The sequence below is a fragment of the Hyperolius riggenbachi genome, chromosome 3, assembly GCF_040937935.1.
Source record: "Hyperolius riggenbachi isolate aHypRig1 chromosome 3, aHypRig1.pri, whole genome shotgun sequence".
NCBI lineage: Eukaryota > Metazoa > Chordata > Amphibia > Anura > Hyperoliidae > Hyperolius > Hyperolius riggenbachi.
Genome location: NC_090648.1, coordinates 52,563,211 through 52,588,392, shown reverse-complemented (window position 1 = coordinate 52,588,392; position 25,182 = coordinate 52,563,211). Strand labels below are relative to the sequence as shown.

Sequence of the window (25,182 nt, the reverse complement as noted above, 5' to 3'; positions counted from 1 at the left end):
ACTTTCACAGTGGGACAGTGCGTTTTGATGCGACGTTAAAGTCGCAACGCAAACTAACAACGCAACGTCCCAAAAATGTCACAACGCAACTCTATGCCCTGCTATCGTCGCATACAGTAGAGCATACAGGCAATGAAAAGTATGCTTCCAGGTCATTACTGAGCATGTGCAAACAGCCCGCCGCAGCTAATAACGTGTATAACGCACAGCATGCAGCACTTTCTAATAATGCTACACGTTACACACAAATGCAACGTGTGCACTGTGAATGTTGCACAGACTTAGTATTGCTGTGCGCTTGTCCACGTTAAAACATTTTCTAACGTGCGACTTTAACGTCCCACTGTGAAAGTAGTCTTAATAATAATAATTTGACTCAGTTCTTGATTCCACTGTGCACAGCAATGGATCTGCTTCTCTCTAGCTGTGCCATTCTTTAGGTTTGAATGCTGCTTTGCCATCATGTGTATTTTTGTAAGTAGTGAAATGACATTTAATTTTTCCCCTGCTAGGTAAACACAGATGATCCCCAGCTGACCAATGACAAGCAGGCTAAAGCAGAAATGACAGCCACCGCCTACATACCTAAAAGTGGAAATTATCTACATCTCGGTGTTTCAGGGGGAGAAAAGAAACTGGGAGAAAATGCCAATATTAACTTTGTCATCCAGAATGCTGACCAGAATGTTCAGAACCAGATCACCCATTTTAACTATGTGGTAAGGGTGCCTAACTTAGCACGTTGTTTAAGTACATTATAATATTCTTCCAATTTGGATGGATCTGGTACATCCATTGTTGGTGTTATTCATTTTATTGTCTGTTGGAAATATGATACAGATTACAGTTCCCAGTGTGCATGCAAAATGGGCTACCACTGCCACCACCACTACGCTTAACCACGTCCCTCTACCACAAACCCGCCGATATGCGTGCCCACCTTTGCCATAAAAAAAAATAAAAATAAATATTAGGTGTTGGGGAAGTTTGGGCACCACCATAGATGCCCATAAAACTGCACCTGTAAGGGGAAATGTGGGCACTGTAGGCACAGGATAACATAGCGGGGCGGTGCAAACTGCAGCTACAAATAGCAGGCACAAGCAGCCGCTATTTGTAGCTGCAGTTCAAATTGTGCCTATAAGGGGAAATTTGTGCATCGGTAAAGCCCAATAAAAAACGTTGACACTTCGATCTGAGTAGCCTGGTGCTCTATCACACTAAGTGCAGTGGCGATGCAGCCAGCAGAAGCAAACATGCACCCTCGTAATATGTATATCATGTGGTGCAGCATGATGCCGGCGGTAATCAGAGTCAGACTTATTCCAACACTTTGATCAGAAGGACTGACGCTGTGTGATTTTATCAGATGGCTGCGCCTCTAGGGGCAGCCATATTGCTCCTCGTTGGCCATAGTCGGAAATGAGGAGCTGGAGAGAATGGTCCACTGTCAGATTAAGTCCTACTGTGGATCAGAAAGGGTTAAAGGAGAACTGTAGTGAGAAGCATATGGAGGCCGCCGTATTTATTTCCTTTTAAGCAATACCAGTTGCCTGAGCTAATCTTGTCATATTTGTCAAAATTGTCAGAAAAACCTGATCTGCTGCATGCTTGTTCAGGGTCTACGGCTAAAAGTATTAGAGGCAGAGGATCAGCAGGACAGCCAGGCAACTGGTATTGCTGAAGGGCTCTTTCAGACTTAGACGTTGCATTTTAGGGGACGTTAAGGTCGCATAACGTCCCCTAACGCAACGCATGGTGATGGTATCAGGAGGACGCTACATAGAGCCGCGTTAAGCGGCTCTTGGTGCGCCTTTTTTGTCCCACAGACCGTGGAGACCACGTGATCGGAACACTTCGCATCACGTGGTCCCGACAGCCAATCAGCGGCCGCTCCAGGAAGTAAACACTGCAGTGCTGTGAATAATAATTAGCCATGTGGCTGGCCGCAATAGCGGACTCTCCCCTCCTCCTCTCCTGCACAAAACAATAAAAAAAAAAAAATTACTGAGCATGTGCAAACAGTCTAACGCGGCTGAAACCGCTTAGAACGCACAACATGCTGCACTGTCATACAACGTCCAGCGTTACACTGTAACGCAACGTGGGCACTGTGAACAGCCCATTGATTTTTCATTACTGTGAGTTGGGCTCCATTCCAGGCTGCTCTAACATGCGCCTGTAACGTCCCACTGTGAAAGCAGCCTAAATGGAAATAAATATGGCAGCCTCCATAGCCCTCTCACTACAGTTCTCCTCTAACTGCTACTCAAGATAAAAGGACTCACAAGGTGACAAAAAAAATAGTTTTCTAGTTTTCCTAACTTGGGGCTTCTTCCAGCCCCCAAAAGTCATTTGGGGCCCTCGTTTTCTCTCATCTCCTCTGACAGCCTCTAAAGTTCATCGATGACATGGCTTAGTTCGTGTGTGGGCGCTTGCATCTGCTCGAGCATGCGCAGAAGACGCCGACTCGTCTGGGAGTCGGCAATCTTGAGAGGCTGCCAGCAGGAGACAGGAGGAGACCAGAGCAGGAGAAGACAGGAGAAGACCAGTGGCTCCCCAGGACTGCTTAACGTCGGTGTCAAGTCCTGGTGGTGGAGTTTAGCGGGGATCGTGCATGCAGATGCGTGTGCATCCTCGCTGAGTTACCTGCCAACTGCAATTGCAGCCGACAGGCTGTAAAATTAAAAAAAAAAAACGGCTGCAAATACTTGTACAGCGCTGCGATCTAGTGCAGCGTTGTACGGGGGACTGCTCTGTCACTGAGATGTCCCCAGGAGAGGCTTGGCTCTCAGGAGGGAGGGGGGTGAAAAAAAAGACATTTTTATTGAAAAATAAAGAACATTTAAATTAATAATATCAAAAAAAGTTGCAGCAGCAATCAGATGCCACCAACAGAAAGCTCTGTTGGTGGCAAGAAAAGGAGCCAAGATTCATTAGGGTGGTAAATTGTATGGCTGTGCAGCACACTGTAAAAGCTGCAGAGTGCTGAGTTCTAAAAAAAACTACCAGTGTGTCGGGGGAGCGCGATTAGGGGTGGTGCAGGGGAGTGGCTTAAGTGTCCATTTTTCTTAACTCAAAAAGTTGGGACGTATGGGTTAGAGGCAGGAGGACAACTGATATGTAAGAAGAAAGAATGTGGTGTGAATGGATATTTTCTGAGGACTTCACTTACTTTCAGTAGGGTTTCTCTTCAATATTTTATCTTACCTTGTTTTGATCAGGGGAGTGGCAGGGGTGTGGCTTAAGTGTCCCTCTTTCTCATCTCAAAAAGTTGGGAGGCATGCAAAAGCACAGATGCTCTCTGTGTGCTGCTCCCTAACTCCACCACAGATCTTTCTAAATAATGGCATTAGAGCTCCATAGAGGTGCTCGGATACCACCAATCACGAATTTGAGTGGTCACGAATTTTACTCCGCCCACTTACGAATTGACTCGTGATCTCGATCACAAGTAGAAAAGGATATCCGACTCGAGTGCGGTTTTGAGTCGAATAATCGCATGTAATCACGAATGGTATTCGGGATTAAAAACCCGCCGACTTTAACAGTTAATAATAATAATCCGAACATTTGTATAGCGCTTTTCTCCTTTCAGACTCAAGGCGCTCAAGAGCTGCAGCCACTGGGATGCGCTCAAGAGGCCACCCTGCAGTGTTAGGGAGTCTTGCCTTGAACTCCTTACTGATAGGTACTTGACCTAGCCAGGATTTGAACACTGGTCTCCCATGTCAAAGCAAAGCCCCCTTACGTGCTAGAAACACCAAATTTGCCTGATATGTTAAGAAAGAACAGTGGGAACAAGAGGAAAAAAATATACATTTAAATGCGTTAAATACATTAACTGTCATTTACCGCATTTAATTGTACACTTTTTTCCTTTGAAACTTTAGAATCGATTTTTTTGAAAAAATGTTTTCCTCCTGTACCCACTGTCCCTCTCCACATCCCCTCCAAATCTGGCATTTCTAGCATGTGAGGGGGCTTTGCTATTAACCGTTAAAGTCGGCGGCTGCTCGCCTTCCATTACAGTCAATGGGAAAAATGCGAATGCACATTTTTTTCAAAAAAATGTGCGTTCTACGCAAACAGCGAACTGGCTTTTGTTCGCAGAATACTGCTCGCCGCCAAACTTTTCGGGCCATCTCTATTGTCCTGGCCAGGGTGCCTCCAGTAGGGTGTGCTGTAGCATGGCAGTAACCAGTGGTGCTCACCCGGATTCCGGATATCCGAACTACCCAGATAATCCGAACTTTTTCCACTATCCGAACTCTGAATAGCAATTTGGACATTTTTTAAAATCTGAATAGACTATCCAAGCAAACTTGGATTTCCCATCTGAGAGAGAGAGAGAGAGAGAGAGAGAGAGAGAGAGAGACCTCCGAAAGGTTTTTTTTGCCATTTTCAGGTCACTTCCGGTTTTCTATACGGATATCCGAATACGGCCGGATACTAAGGTCGGATATCCGGTTCGGATTGGAAAGTTTTAAACTCAGATATCCGACCCGGATCGGATATCTGGGTATCTGGATCCGAATTAGATCAAGATAGTGAGAAGTGGTATCCGAGCAGCACTAGCAGTAACATCTCATCTAATTTTTGTGTTTTTCTTGGCAGGAAATTAATCTGTGTGGGCAAACCACATAATATCCAGGTCTTCCAGGCCTTCTTTATTGACCTCAGACTTCCATATGCTGTTGTCAGGAATGAGCAGGTGGAGATATGGGTCATTCTCTACAACTATGGCAGCATAGTTTTTGAGAAAATCGATTTTAACGTTTAAAAGGAATAAAGTATACATTTAAATGCGGTAAATACATTAACTGTCATTTACCGCATTTGAATGTATACTTTATTCCTTTTAAACGTTAAAATCGATTTTCCTCGAAAGGTTGAATGGATGTGAGTCTTTGAATGGTATGTACGAGTGTGTTGTTGCTTATTCTGACCTGATCTGTCGAGGCGGTCCCACCCTTCTGCTCCATCTTGCGCAACTTGTACAGAGTGTACTCCCTTCTCTTCTGGCCTTAATAAATAAACCTTTAATATGACTGATAAATTAAGAATTCTTACACTTAATGTTAAAGGTGCCAACTCCGGATGTAAACGTAGAAGAATTATTGATGAATTAATAAAGAATAAAATTGACATAGCCTTTATTCAAGAAACACATTTCCAAAAGGGAAAAACCCCGAGATTCTTTGACAAAAGATATAAAGAATGGATCATTAACTTCAATGAGCAAAAAAAAACATGCGGAGTTGCGATTGCAATAAGATCTGGGATGGACTTCTGTATAAATCGCGTATACAAAGATAAAGAAGCCAGGGAACTGATAGTGTTGGGGACGGTCAATGGCAGACAAATAACATTAGCTAATGTGTATACCCCCAACAAAGGTCAAGTGGCCTTTTTGACTAACTTCCTCAATAAAGTCAAAGATAAAGCAGTTGGTTTAACCGTTATTGGTGGGGATTTTAACCTCACGATTGATCCCAAATACGATACCTCCAAAGGGCTATCATGTATTCCCAAACGTGACATTGTTAATCTCAAAAATGAACTCAAGACCTTAAAACTTGTCGATATATGGAGAATTAAAAATCTAGACGAAAAAGACTACACTTTTTTCTCTAGCGTACATCAAAACTATTCCAGGCTAGACTACTTCTTAGTCCCTGAAAATCTTATCACTTCAGTTTCTGACGTCTCAATTGGCCATATTACTTTTTCAGACCATGCCCCCGTAATTATGACAATCTATTTAGGCCTTAAATCACCTCAGAAAAAAGTCTGGAGACTAGATAAAACGTTACTAGAGGAAGAAGACACCAGACGTCAGATAGCTGAGTCATTAAATGAATTTATTAAATTCAATTTGACGTCTGTAACGTCACCATTGATCCTCTGGGACACTTTAAAATGTGTATCTAGAGGAGTTCTGATTCTGGTAAGTAATAGGAAAAAAAAGGTAAAACAGAAAAGGATTGTTGAGCTTCTGGCCCACCTACAATCAGAAGAAGCAGAACATAAAATCTGGCCCTCATCTAAAACTTTGTTTAAGCTCACAAAGATTAAGACAGAACTAAATCAGTTGCTTGATAACAAATGTTCACAGGAGTACAAAAATTTAAAAAAACAGTTCATACACGGGAAGAACAAACCAGGTAAAATACTATCAGACCTACTCAACAAAAAACAAAGAAATAACTTCATTCACCAAATAAAAAATCATGATGGAAGCATTGTTCAGGACACCGAAACCATAGGTAAGATATTCTCTAGTTTCTTTGAAAGTATATACAACACTGACATACCAAAACCCACGAACACAAGAGAATATTTAGAAAATATTAACCTACCTGTCTTAGATAACAGTGACCGCGAAATGCTCGAAACACCAGTGACTGAAAGTGAATTTCTGGAAACAGTGTCTAAGCTTCAGAAGGGGAAAAGCCCGGGCCCTGACGGTTACTGCATAGAATTCTATCAGCACTTTGCTCATATTTTGGCCCCTCTTTTCTGCAACTTGGTCAATAACAAAGAAGGAACTGCTACCTTCTCAAAAGAATCTAACCAAGCTATACTAACACTAATCCCTAAAGAAGGGAAATCAAATTTAGACTGTGCAAACTTCAGGCCAATTTCACTATTAAATTGCGATGTGAAAATCTATGCAAAAATATTGGCAAATAGACTGACCAGGGTTGCCGATAGAATTCTGGGCAAACAACAATCGGGCTTTGTCAAAAATAGCCAAATTCAAGACAATATCTACGCTGCAACAAATCTGATCCATACTTGTAAAAAGAGAAAAATAGAAGCAGTTATGGTTGCAGTAGATGCAGAAAAGGCATTTGACCGTCTATCAAGGGATTTTGTCTTTGCTATATTGGAAAGATTGGGTCTGGGCCGGAACTTTATAAACAGAATAAAGAAATTATATATCAATCAAAGTGCAGGCGTCAATATAAACGGATCCGTATCCAATACTTTCAATATTAAGAATGGGGTTAGGCAAGGTTGCCCATTGTCTTCATGGCTCTTCAATTTTAGTTTAGAAGCATTTATACAACTAATTCAGAATGATAACATGGTTAAAGGAGTTAAAACAAAGACGGAGGAGATTAAAATACTTGCCTACGCCGATGATTTATTACTAACTTTGATCAAACCAGTCCAATCCATCGCCAGGTGTGAGAAACTTCTCGAGGTATTCTCGTTGCACTCTAATTTTAAGATTAACCAGGTTAAAACTATAATCCTGAATTTGGGTTGTTCACATGACACCGTGAATGCTATTAAAACACACAGTAAATTTAGATGGAGTGATCAAGCAATTAAATATCTTGGTATTACCCTCACTAGAGACCCTAACGACCTGTTCACGGCTAACTTTTCTAAGACTGTTAAAGAGTACAAGGGTAAACTCCAATCATGGGATCGACCCTGTTTTAATGTCATCGGTAGGATCAGCATATTAAAAATGCTGGTTTTACCAAAACTTATTTTTCTCTTGCGGAGCCTGCCAGTGGCTATCCCCAACTCATGGTTCCAAAACTGGCATAAAATTTTTCAAAATTTTATCTGGAGTAAATCCAGACGTAGAATTAGTTATAAACTTATTTCTAGGCAGAAAGAGGAGGGAGGCCTAGCCGCACCAAACATTATAAATTACTATAGAAGTGCACACTTGGCAAGGGTCTTGGACTGGAAGATAGAATCTTCCCCCATTGGATCTGGTAAAGCTTGGTCCATCTTAGAAAAGGACGAATGTAACTTAGATTTAATTTTCTCGTGGATTCCAGTAAACATCTATAAAGTTTACTCCACTACGGATCACCCTCTGATTAAACCAACAGTAAAAACTCTTTTTTGGTTTGTCTCAAAATGGCACAAAGACACAGGCCCATCCCCACTTACCACTTTAAGGGAGAATCCAGATTTCATGCCTGGCTTGGTGAGGTCCTGGTTTTCCAGAAACACGATAAGCCCCGATACGCGCATTATCAATCTCTGGGGAAACCCTGCATTGGGGATACCTGGCATATTAAACAATCGTAGGCAAAAGGAGACTTGGGGTACAATGCAAGCGAGAAGTTTTATACATAAATTAAAATTCAAGTTTGTCAGATTAAGGAACGACCCAAATATTTTTGAAAAACATATTCTCCTTAATAAAAAAATGGACAAAGCTTTATCCAAACTTAATAGACTTATTTGCCAAGGAGAAAGGCAAAATTTTACTCCACACTATTGTACAAAATGGGAAAGAGACCTCGGCCCTTCGCTTAAAAGTAAATGGCTCACGATTTGGCATAAAAATTGGATGATCCCGGATATTGATCTCCAGCTTACCCAGTACAAGACCATTGCTAGATGGTACATTACCCCGGAACGTATACAAAAATTTTCCAAACAAAGAGAATTGTGCTGGAGGTGTGGGCAGGAGGACGGGTCCGAATTGCACATGTGGTGGGCATGTCCCATATCAAAGACCTTTTGGGATAGTATAATAAGCTTTTGTAAAAACCTGCTAGAAGGGGGCTTTAAACTTTCTCCAAGTGAAGCTATTTTTGGCATATCTGAAGCAGGCGATAGTAAAGAAAGTGCTCTAATTAAAGAGCTAGGAACAAAAGTCGCAAAAAGAATGATAGTAGAAAAATGGAAAGACTCGACTCCCCCCCATCTCGATGACTGGTTGAGCAGAATGGATCGGTTGTGTGGCAGTGAAATCAACGGCGACACAGCAGATCACACACCCGACTTAGATTGTACTCAGTGGGTCAGACCCTATAGGGATACCTGGCTATCAATTACAAAAAAATATATGGATAAGCAATAAGTATACATATAATAAGATGGGTTAGGGGCTACGCTGTATAACACGAGTGGGGGTAAGAGTGGATAAGTGGGGTGGTCAGGTGGGTTGGGACAGGTTAATATGGATGGGTTATGGGTTAAGGAAGGGTATGCTTGGTTGAATGTAAGAGTTTCTGAATGTGTATACATACTCGGTTGCAAGAACAACAGGTTATTACACCTCCCTTTCATTTAAGATATAGGGGATACAGGATATGGTAAGACATGGTTAATTCTGGAATGGGGAGGGTTGCGTAAGGGAAGGGGGGAGTTTATGGTTTTTGAAGCACGCATAGACATAAATATAGTGAAATAAAGTTTCAACTATGTATGGCTCAAACAATGATGAAAGCATTTTTCAGCGCTGGTTTGGGCGTCCAAGCGACTAGACCATAAGCTGATAAACTTCCCATATCAAAAATGCATCTGAGTTTGTAAAAAAAAAAAAAAAAAAAAAAAAAAATCGATTTTCCTTTGAAACTTTAAAATCAATTTTCTCAAAAACTATAAGGTCTTTTTGAAAAATGTATTTCCTCTTGTTCCCACTGTTCTTCTTAACATATCTAGGAATTTTGGTGTTTCTAGCCTGTAAGGAGGCTTTGCTATTAACTGCTAAAATTGGCGGGTTTTTAATCACGAATACCGACTAGTGATCACGAGTAACTCGAGAGCCGATCACTAAAGCCGATTACGACCTTGTGATCGCAAAAAAATGCCTTGTGATCACGAGTTACTCGTGATCACGACCTCATGATGAGCATCCATGGAGCTCCATTCTTTATCTGATACTAGCGATAGGACAAGTCCTTTCCACTCCTTTTCAATGTAACTCTGCACCTATCATCCCATCTCTGTATGTCCTGTGACTTGCATCAGGAGCTGCAAGATGGTCACCTGTGCACTTCGCCCCATCTCTGCATGTCATGTGACGTGCATCAGGAGCTGCAAGATGGTCAGCTGTGGTCTTCACCCCATCTCTGCATGTCATGTGATGTGCATCAGGAGCTGCAAGATGGTCAGCTGTGGTCTTCGCCCCATCTTTGCATGTCATGTGATGTGCATCAGGAGCTGCAAGATAGTCAGCTGACTCAGCTGTGCTCTTCGCCATTGCATTGAATAGGAGTGAGGAGGACCTGTGCCATGAGGTAAAAGTATGATGCCTCGCTGCCACTGCTCTGCACCAAGAAAACCTCAACAGCCCCCCTTTAAGTGACAACAAGAGTTGTGGCGGCTACTGTTACACCGCTGATGGTCAGGCTGTACGCTTTTCCATTTTATAACAAAATATTTTTTTTTTAACCCTACAGTTATTAAATAAAGGTAGAATCTGGAAGGTTGGACGACAGGAGAGAGCGCGGGGCCAGTCCTTTGTTACGATGCTGCTACCGATAACAGCAGATCTCATCCCATCTTTCCGCATCCTGGCATACTACACGGTTAATACTGGAGCAGGGCGTGAAATCGTGGCAGACTCTGTATGGATAGATGTGGCAGACACCTGCATGGGGACGGTAAGGACATCATGGACGGCAGTTGGACATGCATTTGGTTCATCTGAATTGCCTGCAATATCTACGCGACATCGAAATGACCTGAGAGCAGATTTATTTTTATTTATGTTGCTAAAATGAAATTGAGGATCACTTGAAGCAGTCAAAATCTAAAAGTCGTGCCAAATGCTCTCCACGCTATCCAAAGCTAAAATATTTTTTCTAAAATTAAAGCAAATCTGATGAATTGTATGTATAGTACGGATAATAAATAGAATATTAGTAGCAAAGTAAGGAGTTTCATATTGTTTTCCAGTACAGAAAGAGTAATTAAAGGGAACCTTAACTGCTTGCCTAACGCCGATCGGCGTAAAGTTCTGGGGCAGCAGTTTGCTGGAGATCGCGCAGGGTGCTTGAGAGGCAGAGCAGAGCTTCAGTCTCCGAGTGGCGATCGTTGTTCTGGAGACTGTTACACGCCGTGTTTACATCAGTACAGCGATGCGATCAGCAGCAGCACTGTACTGGGTACAGCCGTGTGACATGGCTGTCCCCCTGGGGGACTTAGAAGCGATCGGCGGTGATAGGCTGAAACCTATCACCGCCGATCGCTGTGATAGGCTGGTGGGGGGAGGGAAAATCTTTAAAGAAATAGGGTTTTTTTATAAAAAGAAATAAACAAAAATATTTCTAAAAAAATAAATAAACATGAGGGGAACGATCAGATGGTGGGGAGAAAAGGGGGTAGGGGGGATTAAAAAAAGGAGGTGGGTGGGGGGTGCTGTGTTGTGCGGCCCTGCAGCTTGGCCTTAAAGCTGCAGTGGCCAATTTTACATAAAATGGCCTGGTCACTAGGGGGGGGGGGGGGGGGGGGTTAACACTGCAGTCCTCAAGAGGTTAACTAAGTTCAGAAAAAAACCGTTCACTTTCCCCCATCCCCCTGCAGACGTCCTGTGCCCGCTCCATCACTCACCGGTCATCGGGTCCCCTGCCATGGCTCAGTTTCGTTTTTAGCAGTGCGCCCGCATGGCTCTGGCCACGCTCGTCCACGATCGTGCTCCCATCCCTGTGGCTGCCTCGTACCTGCGCAGTACGTGCACTCCGTATGTACGTACGTACGCATAGTACTACGTACGCGTGTGAACTGTGCACTTGCAAGACGGACACAGCTACGGGAGTGCGATCAAGGACGCGTGTGGCCAGAGCTGCGCAGGTGCACTGCTCGCCGAAAATGAAACTCAGCCAGGGGACTGGATGATCTGTGAGTGGTGGCGCGGGCACAGGACGCCTGCAGGGGTCTGGGGAAGTACAAGGTAAGGGAAACTTTTTTTTTTTTTACTCAGTTAAGGTTCCCTTTTATATTATTATAACATATCCTAACACCAACATATCATGTGGTGCTGTACAAAGTAAGAAACAAACATGGGGTACAAAATAATACAAAATCAGTACAAAATACAGAATTGGTAAGTACAGTGACAAAAGTAACATGAGTAAAATGTGTAACAAATTCCAAGTCACAAAAGGGGGAGAGAGCGTAACGTGGGCACACGTGTGACATCACACACGTGCCCACGCATATGCCAGCACAGGGGGCGCTTGTATGGGAGGCAGTGCGGAGACTGAGCCAACGGCGGACACCAACAGGTAAAGTATACTGCATGGGGCACATTTCACACCGGGGGGGCAGCACCGGGGGTTCCGTTGTGTTCATCGCTTATCCAGATATTGCACGCTGGTACCGCCGTGCATGCTCTTGGCAGCTCCAATTTTATTCCGGTCCAATTATAATAATCAAATTGCATAACTGATCGTCCGCCAAGTCGCTAGATGTATAGCTACCTTTAGAGGCAGAGGATCAGCAGAAGAGCCAGGAAACTGGTATATTGTTTAAAAGAAAATCAATATGGCAGCCTCCATATCCTTCTCACTTCAGTTGTCCCTTGAACGGTTAAAGGGACCCTGAGCAGTGCCAAAAATTAAAAGATTACACTTACCTGGGGCATTTTCCAGCCCATCGTAGGCGGCGAGGTCCCCCGGCGTCCTCCTGGCTCCTCTCCGTATGCCTCCGCCGGCCACCGTGACTGGCAACATCCGAGATGGGTGTCGGGCCGGCTCCTCCCACCGGCCGCTACGCGTCATCACGGTGGCCGGCGTGACAGGTCTGCGCATCCACCGTTTTCCACGCACGCGCAGACCTGTCACGCTGGCTCCCGTGATGACGACAAGCGTCAGGAACCAGGAAGAGCCGGCCCGACACCTGGCCCGGGTGTCGCCGGTAACGGGGGCCGGCGGAGGCATACGGAGAGGAGCCAGGAGGACCCTGGGTGACCTCGGAAAAAAAAAAAAAAACACTTCCATTGACTTGCTTTAAAATCATGGTAAAATCGCAGCAAAATAGCTATGATCACGATTTTTTGAAAAATCGTGATTGCTGCAATTTTGCTATGATTTTATGCAATGGAAGCGTTTCTAAAAAAAAAACAAAAAAAAAACTGCAAAACGCTCTCCAGTGTGTCAGGGCCCAAAGACAGCTTGAGATACAGTGGGATGCGAAAGTTTGGGCAACCTTGTTAATCGCCATCATTTTCCTGTATAAATCATTGGTTGTTACGATAAAAAAATGTCACTTAAATATATCTTATAGGAGACACACACACAGTAATATTTCAGAAGTGAAATTACGTTTATTGGATTTACAGAAAGTGCGCAATAATTGTTTAAACAAAATTAGGCAGGTGCATAAATTTGTCATTTTATTGATTCCAAAACCTTTGGAACTAATTATTGGAACTCAAATTGGCTTGGTAAGCTCAGTGACCCCTGACCTACATACACAGGTGAATCCAATTATGAGAAAGAGTATTTAGGGGGTCAATTGTAAGTTTCCCTCCTCTTTTAACTTTCTCTGAACAGTAACAACATAGGGGTCTTAAAACAATTCTCAAATGACCTGAAGACAAAGATTGTTCACCATCATGGTTTAGGGGAAGGATACAGAAAGCGGTCTCAGAAATTTCAGCTGTCTGTTTCCAGAAACTAGAAACATATTGAGGAAATGGAAGACTACAAGCTCAGTTCAAGTTAAGGCTTGAAGTGGCAGACCAAGAAAAATATCGGATAGACAGAAGCAACGAATGGTGAGAACAGTCAGAGGCAACCCACAGACCAGCACCAAAGACCTACAACATCATCTTGCTGCAGATGGAGTCACTGTGCATCGTTTAACCAATCGGCGCACTTTACACAAGGAGATGTTGCATGTGAGAGTGATGCAGAGGAAGTATTTTCTCCGCCCACAGCACAGAGCCGCTTGAGGTATGCTAAAACACATTTGGATAAGCTAGCTTCATTGTGGAATAAGGTGCTGTGGACTGATGAAACTAAAATGGAGTTATTTGGGCATAACAAGAGGTATTATGCATGGAGAATAAAGAACACATAGTTACATAATTATTTGGGTATAAAAAAAGACATACGTCCATCGAGTTCAACCAGAGAACAAAGTACAACATCAGCCTGCTTCCTCACATATCCCTGTTGATCCAGAGGAAGGGAAAAAAAAACTTACAAGGCATGGTCCAATTAGCCCCAAAAGGGAAAAAAATCCTTCCCGACTCCAGATGGCAATTCCTGGATCAACATCATTAGGCATTACCTAGTAATTGTAGCCATGGATGTCTTTCAATGCAATAAAAGCATCAAAGCCCCCTTTAAATGCAGGTATAGAGTTTGCCATAACTACTTCCTGTGGCAATGCATTCCACTTCTTAATCACTCTTACTGTAAAGAACCCTTTCCTAAATAAATGGCTAAAACGTGCTCGTCTCTGCACCTTCTCTAAAACTGCAATATCTTTTTTGTAATGTGGTGCCCAGAACTGAATTCCATATTACAGATGTGACCTTACTACAGAGTTAAACTGGGGCAATATTATGCTAGCATCTCGAGTTTTTATTTCCCTTTTAATGCATCCCAAAATTTTGTTAGCTTTAGCTGCAGCGGCTTGGCATTGAGTACGATTATTCCAGCATTCCAAGAAAAATACCTGCTACCTACAGTAAAACATGGTGGTGGTTCCATCATGCTGTGGGGCTGTGTGGCCAGTGCAGGGTCTGGGAATCTTGTCATAGTTGAGGGACACATGGATTCCACTCAGTATCAGCAGATTCTGGAGACCAATGTCCAGGAATCAGTGACAAAGCTTAAGCTGCGCCGGGGATGGATCTTTCAACAAGACAAAGACCCTAAACACTGCTCAAAATCCACTAAGGTATTCATGCAGTGGAACAAGTACAACGTTCTGGAATGGTCATATCAGTCCCCAGACCTGAATATAATTGAAAATCTGTAGTGTGAGTTAAAGAGAACTGTCCAATGCTCAGAAGCCATCAAATCTGAATGCACTAGAGATGTTTTGTAAAGAGGAATGGTTCAAAATACCTTCAACCAGAATCCAGACTCTCATTGGAACCTACAGGAAGCAGTTAGAGGCTGTAATTTCTGCAAAAGGAGGATCTACTAAATATTGATTTCATTTCTTTTTTGTGGTGCCCATATTTATGCACCTGCCTAATTTTGTTTAAACAATTATTGCACACTTTCTATAAATCCAATAAACTTCATTTCTCTTCTCAGATATCACTGTGTGTGTCTCCTATATGATACATTTAACTGAAATTTTTTATCGTAAAAACCAACGATTTATACAGGAAAATCATGGCGATTAACAAGGTTGCCCAAATTTTCGCATCCCACTGTACGGTTTACCACAGGAAAGTTCCAAGAGCCATTACTTCTGCTTTGTTTTACTGTAGATTCTAGACTGCAACTGTGACAGTCTAATGCTGTCTACTGTTATAAATAAAGCTATATAACTGAAAATAAAAATAGGAGATTCTTTTTTTTTGCTACCAATGGTCTATCTATTATCCGTTCTACACATACAATTCGTTATCTCCTAAGTCGATTTTTGCTTCAGACAAACTACTGACAACACTGCTATATTTTGGTCTCTGTTTCCCACAGCTGGAACTATCAGGTAATCAGGAGAGAGACAACCAAGTACAACATCCCGGAGCCACCATCAAGCTTAAGCTCAAAGCTGACCCCAAGGCCCAAGTGGGATTAGTGGCCGTGGATAAAGGAGTCTATGTGTTGAATAGCAAGAATAAGATTTCACAGACTAAGGTATGTTCAAAAATGTACTAAGGCAATTGTATTTAAAGGGAACCAGAGATGAACGATTCACACAAAATAAACGTATCGGTCTATAGCTTGTAAAGAATAAATGCTCTACCTGATAATTTCGCCACTCTGGTGTGTCTTTTTGAGTGTTTTTTTATCCATTATTGCTCCAGGAAATATCCAATATGGCCGCCAGGTTGTTCTGGATGTGCTGTCTAGCCTCTATGAGACTATAGACAAGCAGGGCTGCTGCAGCCTTTCATCTGTCTGCTTTCAACTATTATTCTGGTATGCTGTGTGGCTGCCTGTAGGAAGTGTCTCTCATAGGAATGAAACTGCATACAGTAGATAATGACTGGCTGCACACTGCACACAGATACACTTGTCTGTTTCAGAGCTTCTTTCTCGGCAGCAGCAGCCCCTCCCATGTCAACAGCTCTGAGTAGGAAATTTGAGCCAGGAGGGGGCAGGCTTGGGCTTGAAAAGACTCCACAGAAGAGTGACTCAGCTATAATGATTCCAGGTCAAACCTAGACTGAATCAATCGGTGGATTGTTATCACAGCTGAAACAGATAGATTAGACTGAGAAGAATAAAACTAAAAGCATGATAGGTGTTTACTGTCATGTTCCCACTGATAAATGTAATAAAATACATGAGGGTGCTTCGTCTCTGGTTCTCTTTAAGCTTATTAAAACCCAGATTTCAGGCCTATCGATCACGTTACTACCATGTGTATTTTTACTTGGCAAAGAACCCCTAAACGCCTCACACTCCTGTTTATCGACTTATCCAGCAAGTCGCCTCCATGGCAAAGCGCGTTCTGGCGAGGAGTTGGTACTCTCCGCACCTACACCCTGAACAGGTCTTTGATCTCCTAAATACAATTATGCTGGCTGAACACCTATCTGCTAAATTGCAGGAAAATATGCAGGGATGTCAAAATACCTGGAACCACTGGATTCTCTAGCTAAAGTATAGTGGTCTACAGGGGTGTTGCTAGGATCCTAAGATTTGGGGCACTTTTGGGTACTGCATTTGAAAAATAGGTGTGTGTCCATGTACCAGAATGTGGGTGTGGTCATGGGTGGAGCAACAGTTACATGAACTTAACAATGGTCTAAGAGCTGTGGTGTCTCTATGATAGCATGCTGGGTGCTGTGGTACTGCTGCCTGCTGCCTGGCTCTGCCTGGGGGACATCTGGGGCACCTCAGAATAGATCTGGGGCACGTGCCAGTCATCTTTTGGGGCTAACAAAGTCCCTGGTGGTCTAAATTATGCCATCCATAACTTCTGAAACATGTTATGTTAAACCTGTACTTTCTACTTCAGATTGTTAAAGGAAACCTGAGATGGGGCAGGAAAGAAAAAATATACAAACCTCGGGCTTCCTCCAGCCCCCTTCAGACTTGCTGCTCCCTCACTCTCCTCCTCCGCCTCCTGGATCTTCTGCAATTGGCCTTGGAAAGTCCTCTGGTCCGGGGCCAACTGCGCATGCCGTGACTGCTCAGCTATCATATAGCTGAATGCTTAGCATGGCAGGACAAGTGGTAGGGAGTAGAACATCACTTTGTTTGGTATTGAGTTTGGCTACATTGTATGGTGAGGGGGAAGGTCAGTGTTATGAGTGGAGAGGGGGGAGGAGGCAGGTGAGTTGGGAGAACAATGCCCTCTACCAGTACTGGGCTGAACTTGCTGACATGCCAAAAGAGATCAGGGAGCTGCTGTACAGTGTTGCTTGCAAATTTTCTCCAAAGTCATTCTCACATCAAAAATGTGATTTTAAAAAAAATATACGCAAAAATAGCTTGTATTTTCGCATTTTTGGGGAAAATGCGAAAAAACCCCAATATTTTACCATTAAAATTAGCAAAAACACGCAAAAACGTGGAAAAACAATATTTTTACCATGAGCATTTTTACGGCAAAAATGCAAAAAAACAAAAAACAATCAAATCATTAAAATTTTACATTCTTTTTGCAAAATTTAATGAATAAAGAATATTGCCATTTTTTCTCATCACTGCCACTGTACTTATGCTAGATGCTCAACTGAGGCAATCATTGTCCCTTGGCCGAATTTAACCACTTGAGGACTGCGGTGTTAAACCTCCCTAAAGACCAGGCCATTTTTCTTCAATTGGGCCACTGCAGCTTTAAGGGCTCGCTGCAGGGCCGTACAACTCAGCACACAAGTGATCCCCCCCCCCTTTTCTCCCCACCAACAGAGCTCTCTGTTAGTGGAGTCTGGTCACTCCCCCAATGTTTGTTTTTTGCTTTATAAATATTTTTCTTATTTATTTTGTAATAAAAATTACTATTTCTTTATTAACTTTCCCTCCCTCCCCCAGTCAGCCTATCACCGCCGATCGCTTTTGTGTCCCCCAGAGGGATAGCCATGTTACACGACTGTCCCCAGTACAGCGTGTGGTGTGGAGCGGTCCTAGGGCTGCCACCGCTTTCACGCCAATTGGCGTGGAGCGGTCGGCAAGACGTTAAACTCGCATGTGCACAATGCTTTTGCTTGAGTAAGGTGTATGCGACAGATTGGTCTAGCCCAAACAAGTATATGGTGTGCCTGCCCGTGCCTGTTAGTCACACAAAATGTGTCGCGTCAGGCTTTATCTGAGGAAACAGAGATGTTTTCAGCATTAGGGGATTTTAGTATGCTGGACTGATTTTCTATTATTTGTAAAGCCAAAGCAAACAGTTTTACTGTTATTGTTGATAGGTATTCTCCAAAAACACTGCAAGCCTAAACCTATGTGTAGTTTGATGGTCAGTTAGTAGTGATGAGCGGAAATGAACTCATACTGTGCTGCGTGATCTGGTCTTTCTTGTATTCAGGTATTGTCATTTTGTTGTATGTCACCCCTAAATATTGTCTGTAACCTAAACTAATGTACAGCGCTGTGTAATATGTTGGCGCTTTATAAATACAATAAATAATAATAATAATAATATTCTTTTCACATTTATTTTTCACGAAAATAATGTTAACTACCTGCGGACCACCGCACAATAAATCTACGGCGGGCAGGGGGCACTGCAGTTCTGACCTGACGTAAGCTCTACGTCCCATTGACCGCTCGTCCCCGCCGCTGTCGCCGCTCAATCTCCGCTGCAATATGATGCCCTGCCGCCTCTATGACGGCAGAGCACTGTGAGCCGGGCAGGAGCCGTTTTCATTGGCTCCTGGCCCTGTCATTACTGTAAGCCACTCCCATTGGCTTACATTGATTGACGGGGTCAAGAGGCAATGAAAGCGGTACCTGGCGGGCGCACAGCGCTCTGCCATAATAGCGACAGCAGAGAGAGCAGCCTGCGGTGGGGACAGAGCGGCGTGACCACCGGGAGCGGCGGATTTTAGCGGCGATTCATCGGGAAGTGGCGGTTTACTGGACCAGCACCTTCTGGTCCTTAAGGGGGCAGAGGGTGCTGGTCCCGAAGTGGTTAAATTAGATTTTTCAGCAACAATTCAATTAAAAATTAGTTTAGTCATTTTTTGCATTTTCCACGCTTTTTGCTAAATTTTGCGGTAAAAATATAACTTTTTCTCATTTTGGCTGTAAAAATTGTGACTGTAAAAATATAGTTCCTCTGTGGCCAAAATATTGATTTTACGCATTTTTGCAAAAAAACGCTAAAATACAAGCTATTTTTCACCCAATAAATTTCTCAAAATAGCATTTTTGATGCAAAAATGACCGGCGAAATTCGCAAGCAACACTGTCTGTGAGATGCCCATACATTCAAGGGGATGCATGAATTGAGGGAAGATGATGGTCTGTTAATTTTATGCAAATTTATGCAGCCTGGAACTGGCTGGAACATTAGTAATTATCAGCCACCACTTTGATGGGTTCAATGTAAAGCTGAAATTTAAAAAACAAACAAAAATAAAATAAAATTGGAATCAACTTGAAATCATCAGCACCTAATCGATGGTGGCAATAGTTATGGTGGAAATGAACATGATGGCTAAAATAATTGGAGACTTACTGACCAGGAGGGCAATTTTGATGGTGGTTGAACATTTGTTGGAGTTGATGATGATGATGATAATTATAAAGTTGGTCTTAGACTATACGGATGTGAAATCTGACATGCATAAACATCAGTTCTTCTTCCATTATAAAGGTGTGGGATTCGGTGGAGAAGTACGACATTGGCTGCACCCCGGGGGGCGGTGCTGATGCTGCAGGGGTGTTTTACGATACTGGACTGGCTCTAGGCAACAACTTCCATGGTTCAACAACTCAGCGATCAGGTGATCACAATCCACCTTTAGGCTTAGACTGTATAAAAATAAAGAAAAGCAAATAACTATAATCCTTTCCCATTCCATGCATGTAATTAAGGCTCTGGGAAATTTGGGCGCCGAGCAAAGCTGAAAAATGTCTCACCCTGCTCCTGCAAAAGCCCCGGCGACGTTAAATATTATCCCCCTCCCCCCCACCAAGACGCCGTGGAATTAGAGGTAAAACGTAATTCATCTGCCAACTGCTGCTGGCAGCGGAATAATGCTGTTTTTATAATAGTGTGGGCTCCGTCTTTTGACGACGCCCAAATTTCTGTCTAAGCGCTGCTATAGCCGTAATTCACATTACGGCCTATGGCGGCGCATGTGTCACCCAAATTTCCTGCACCTTTTTTGCCTATCTCATATTTCATCATCACTCACATGAGGTAGTCAATGAGGAGCTGGAAGGATGTAGCCTCCAGTCCTTCTCTCTGTGTAAAAAGCTTCCCTCGCCCACCCACTTCCTCCACTTCCTGTGCTGCTGAGAGATTAACTCTTTCTGGTTAGCACTGCAGCTACAACTTAAAGGACACCTGAAAGTTATATAAAAAAAAAATAAACTACCAGGGGCTTCTACCAGCCCCCCGCAGATGTCCTGTACCCATGCCGGGACAAAACGATTCTCCGGTACCCCACTTCGGCTCACTTCCATTTTCGGTGACTTCAATGTCGACGGCAACTGCGCCTGCGCAGCCCTGGCCAGGCACGTCCTCTCTCCCGCTCACGTCATCGGAAGTGTCCTGCGCAGGCACAGTACGCGTACTGTTTCTGCACAGGGCGCTCATGGTGACAAGAGCGAGGATGCGCATAGCCAGGGCAGCGAAGACACAGTGGCCAGCTACATTACAGTCGGAAGAAATGGTAGTGAGCCACACTGGGGGACCGGAGGATCATTTTGTCCCAACGCGGGCACAGGACGCATACCCCCTTTTTTTTTTAATAGCGTACAGTTGTCCTTTAAAGTCTCTTATATTTTAGATCACGGGACTCAGATACTACAAAGTGTTACCAAGTCTTGTGATTGTCCTAAAATGTTAATGACAAATGAAGATTGTCGGATTTCGGCACTCGATACAAGGACACTTTATTTAAACACTGTCTATATTACAACAGGATGAAAAAGCCACCTGTGTCTCCTAAAATTTTGGTGGTTTAACGATTTACATGGTAAACCTCGGCATTCTCTGATTGGTCCAATACTACCGAGTATTTCAGAATTCCAAGTCTTGTGATTGGCCTATAATTGGAAATTGTAGGACAATGACAAGACTCATAAATGCTCGGTAGTATTGGACCACCAGAGAATGCAGAGGTCTACCTCAGAAACTGGAATTCCACAGAAAAATTCAGCATCCTGTGATTGGTCCATTACTTTCAACTCGTAAATATTTGGCCAATCAAATAATTTGGTATTGTATTAAGGATGTCCGCATAATAGCAGACACTTGCAAAATATATCGTATTCTGCAAAAACAACTTAAAAAAATCATAACTTTATTTACAAAAATGGCCAAAAAAAACTTTCCGTGGTAATCGGTTTCAGAAATTCTGATTTCCCTGGAAATCAGCAGAATTGGTAATTGGCATTTGGGGTCATTGGAATTTATAACCATCCCTACTCCTTAGTAGCCCAGCACCAATTATTGATGGACCAAGAGCTGGCACTCAGCTATATAATGTAACACTCCTGGCATACTCGGCTACTCACTAGCTGAGCAGCAATTCTTCAATAACCAATCATCGGTGGCCAAATAAAGGACCTGGCCCACCAAAAGCCACACATTTTTATTGTGAGCTATGGCAGTGGTAAGTATAGCCGACAAGCCATCCCCCCAGTGAATTGATCTGATCAGAGTAATGTGTCAGAGCAGGAGCTTGCTTGGAACTAAAGACATGTGTAGTCTGTATTCTAGGTGTGTGTTGAGATGAACCAGAAGACCTGCATATCTGCTTCACTTCAACCAGTTTAATTTACTTCTCTTTTACTGAACAGAGCCTCTATGCCATGGTGGGATCAAAAAGCGCAGAAGGCGTGACACCGCGGCTTTGATTCAAACAAAGGACGCTCAAGGTAAAACCGAAACCAAAGCCAGATTATTCAATCTGTCCTGGTGTCTGTATTTCTCCTCTCCAAGCAGGTAAAGAAAAGCTGTATCGCTCCTACAAAGAGGGTCACTTTAAAGCTGAACTCTGTACTCAAAACTGTGGACTTACTTACCTGGAGCTTCTTCCAGCCCCTCGTGATCGGGCGACGGGGAGCACAATCGAGAACCACGCATGTGCAGTAGACGCGGCTGGAGTTCCAGTCGCAGATCTTATGAAGCTGCCAATAGGAGACCAAGGGGACTCAGAAGAAGCTGAGGGACTTTACGAACAGCTTTGAGTTCAGTTCAGTTGTGCTTTAGGTCTCTTTCACAGTCCGACGTTAAAGTCGCATGTTAGAAAATACTTTAACGCAGAGTAGCGCACAGCAATGCAAAGTCTGTGTGACATTCACAGTGCACACGTTGCGTTAGGGTGTAACGTGTAGTGTTATTGAAACATGCTGCATGCGGTGCGTTTAGCAATGTATCTGCTGCGTTATGTGTGCTGCACATGCTCAGTAATTTTTTTTTTAAATGTAACGCATGCGCTGTTTTCGTTCCATGAGTATGCAACGAAAACGGTGCACCAAGAGACACATAACGCAGTGCAAAATAACGTCTAATCTCATAGCCTACATGTGCTGCGTTAGGGGTACGTTGTGCAACTTTAAGGTTGCGTCAAATGCAACGTCAAACGCAACCTCCCACTGTGAAAGAGGCCTTAAAGGACACCCCAAGTGAAAAAAAAACAAATGAAATAAAAGATTGTATCTATCTTCCGTCTCCTAAAAAATTACTTTTTAAGATATTCCACAGTTTTATTTTATTTTTAAATCTACTTTTTAACTTTTAACTGTTTTATTGTTTTTGCTCAATGACACATTCATTGAAGTATGCCAGAGCTAAAATCTATGAAGCATTGACCCTTTTTTCTCTTTCCTGTTCTCAGAAGCTATTTTCTGCTAGGAAAGTGTTTTATAGTTGAAATTTCATATCAGTGAGGGTCACACTGTAGTCGCTTACTGTCTGAGTCAGGACTGAGTCAGCCACTTACTTACCTGATATTTAACTCTTTCAGGCAGAGAAAGAAAAAAAGGAACACAGCATAGTTGTTAGTTTGCTTGGCACTGTACATACCCATGTCTATCTCATCATGTCACATGTCACTTCAAGTATCCTTTAAAGAAAACCTGAGGTGTAGAAGTAGAAGTCACACTTCGTTTTTGTTCTTTAATTGTGTTTTTTCAGCTACAGTTATCCATCTGCCTGAGAACAGGCCTCATTTGGAAAGTGCATTCAGTGATGAGCGAAAATGCAAATATTCTTTTTGCATTAACTTACACGAAAATAATGTTAAATTCGACTTTCGAGAGAAAATGCCATTGAATATCATTTTGTAATAAGTTTGTGATTTGTTCGCATTTTGCGCAAGTTTTCACAGTAAAAATAAATGATGGTTGATGTTTTCATGCTGAATTATAAATTATTGTTCATGTTTTCAAGCTAAAAATAAATGATTGTTCATGTTTTCGCAGTAAAAACAATGATTTTTCAAGTTTTCTGTAATTTTTGCCATATTGCGAAAATTCTATATTTTTCTGTGAAAATTTTCTCGAAATCGAAAATGCCATTTTCAATGCGAAAATGACTGGTGACTAGCAACACTAAGTGCACTATCCTAAGAGCCAAAAATGAGCATATTTTTTACCTGTTGATCTTGCAGCATTTAAATATGAAGGGGAGGAGCGTGTTTGCTGCCGAGATGGTATGAGAGAGCTTCCTATGAAAATTAGCTGCGAAAAGCGGGCAAAACGCATACAGGATGGGGCGAAGTGTGCTGCTGCCTTCCTGGACTGCTGTAAGCATATGGAGAAGATGAAGGCCACCGAGAGCGTAAAAGATGACATTGCGCGAAGTAAGTGGAAAGTTTGTGTGTGTGTATGTATTTATTTCGGGTATGTATTTGGCTGGTGTTGGCTCCGCCCACTTTCTCTAACCCTAACACACAATTACTCAGTGACCAAGTTTGTGAGCTTTGGGATCTTTGGCTTCAATAATTTGTATATTCCCATAGAAATTAAACAAATCTGATTGGCTGTTTGTGGCTCCGCCCCTCTCCAGCATTTGAACTCCAGTCACCCAATGACCAACTGTAGCAGTTTTGAGGCGTCTGTTATAAACAGTGTAAAAATGGCAGCAATTTTAATATTCCCCTTAAAAATCGACATGTGGATTTTGATTGGCTCTTATGGGCTCCACCCATTTCCCAGAATATTAATCTCAGTCACCCAGTGACTATCTGGGCAAATTTTGAGAAGCCTGCCATTTAACAGTGTAAGAAGGGTTGCTGTTTATATTTTCCCAGTGAAATTTGAAAAAGTGAATTTCAACCCCAGTCACTTAAAGGGAACCAGAGAGGAACGTAAGAAAAAAAAAAAGAAAAAGCTTTTATACATACCTGGGGCTTCTTCCAGCCCCATAAGCCTGGATCGCTCTCACGCCGCCATCCTCCGCTTCCTGGATCGGCGGTACCGGGACCCGTCACTTCCGGCGGACGCGGCCAACTGTCCGCATCACAGGGGCTCCCTCCATACCCGTACGCATGCGGCTGCGCAGTAAGCAGCCTCACGCGTACGTCTATAGAGGGAGCCCAGTGTGATGCGGACAATTGGCCGCGTCTGCCAGCCGACTGGCCGACTGGCGGCCATGACGGGACTCGGTACCGGCGGATCCAGGCAGCAAAGGACGGCGGCGTGGGAGCGATCCAGGCGTATGGGGCTGGAGGAAGCCCCAGGTATGTATAGAATATTTTTCCTGGGGCCTCTGGTTCCCTTTAACCACTTCAGCCTTCAGTCGTTTTCACTTTATGCATCCAAGCAATGTTCACCTCCCATTCATTAGCCTATAACTTTATCACTACTTAACACAATGAACTGATCTATATCTTGTTTTTTCCACCACCAATTAGGCTTTCTTTGGGTGGTACATTTTTCTAAGAGACACTTTAATGTCAATGCATTTTAACAGGAAGAATAAGAAAAAAAACGAAAAAATTCAATATTTCTCAATAGTTTTCAGCCATTATAGTTTTAAAATAATACATGCCTCCATAATTAAAATTCATGTATTGTATTTGCCCGTATGTCCCAGTTATTACACCATTAAAATTATGTCCCTATCACAATGTATGGCGACAATATTTTATTTGGAAATAAAGGTGCATTTTTTCCGTTTTCCGTTTTTTTCCGTTTAATAAGT

General features: G+C 42.9%; 1 protein-coding gene across 1 annotated transcript in view; it reads left to right on the top strand.

The window, feature by feature from the left end:
- Positions 1-25,182, top strand: part of LOC137562604 (venom factor-like) — a 278,606-nt gene that overhangs the window by 60,633 nt on the left and 192,791 nt on the right. The window contains exons 12-17 of the mRNA XM_068274108.1: positions 513-719; positions 10,170-10,373; positions 15,378-15,539; positions 19,678-19,807; positions 21,834-21,911; positions 23,648-23,839. Of these exons, the coding sequence (XP_068130209.1) occupies positions 513-719; positions 10,170-10,373; positions 15,378-15,539; positions 19,678-19,807; positions 21,834-21,911; positions 23,648-23,839 (973 nt within the window). The remainder of the gene's footprint in view (positions 1-512; positions 720-10,169; positions 10,374-15,377; positions 15,540-19,677; positions 19,808-21,833; positions 21,912-23,647; positions 23,840-25,182) is intronic.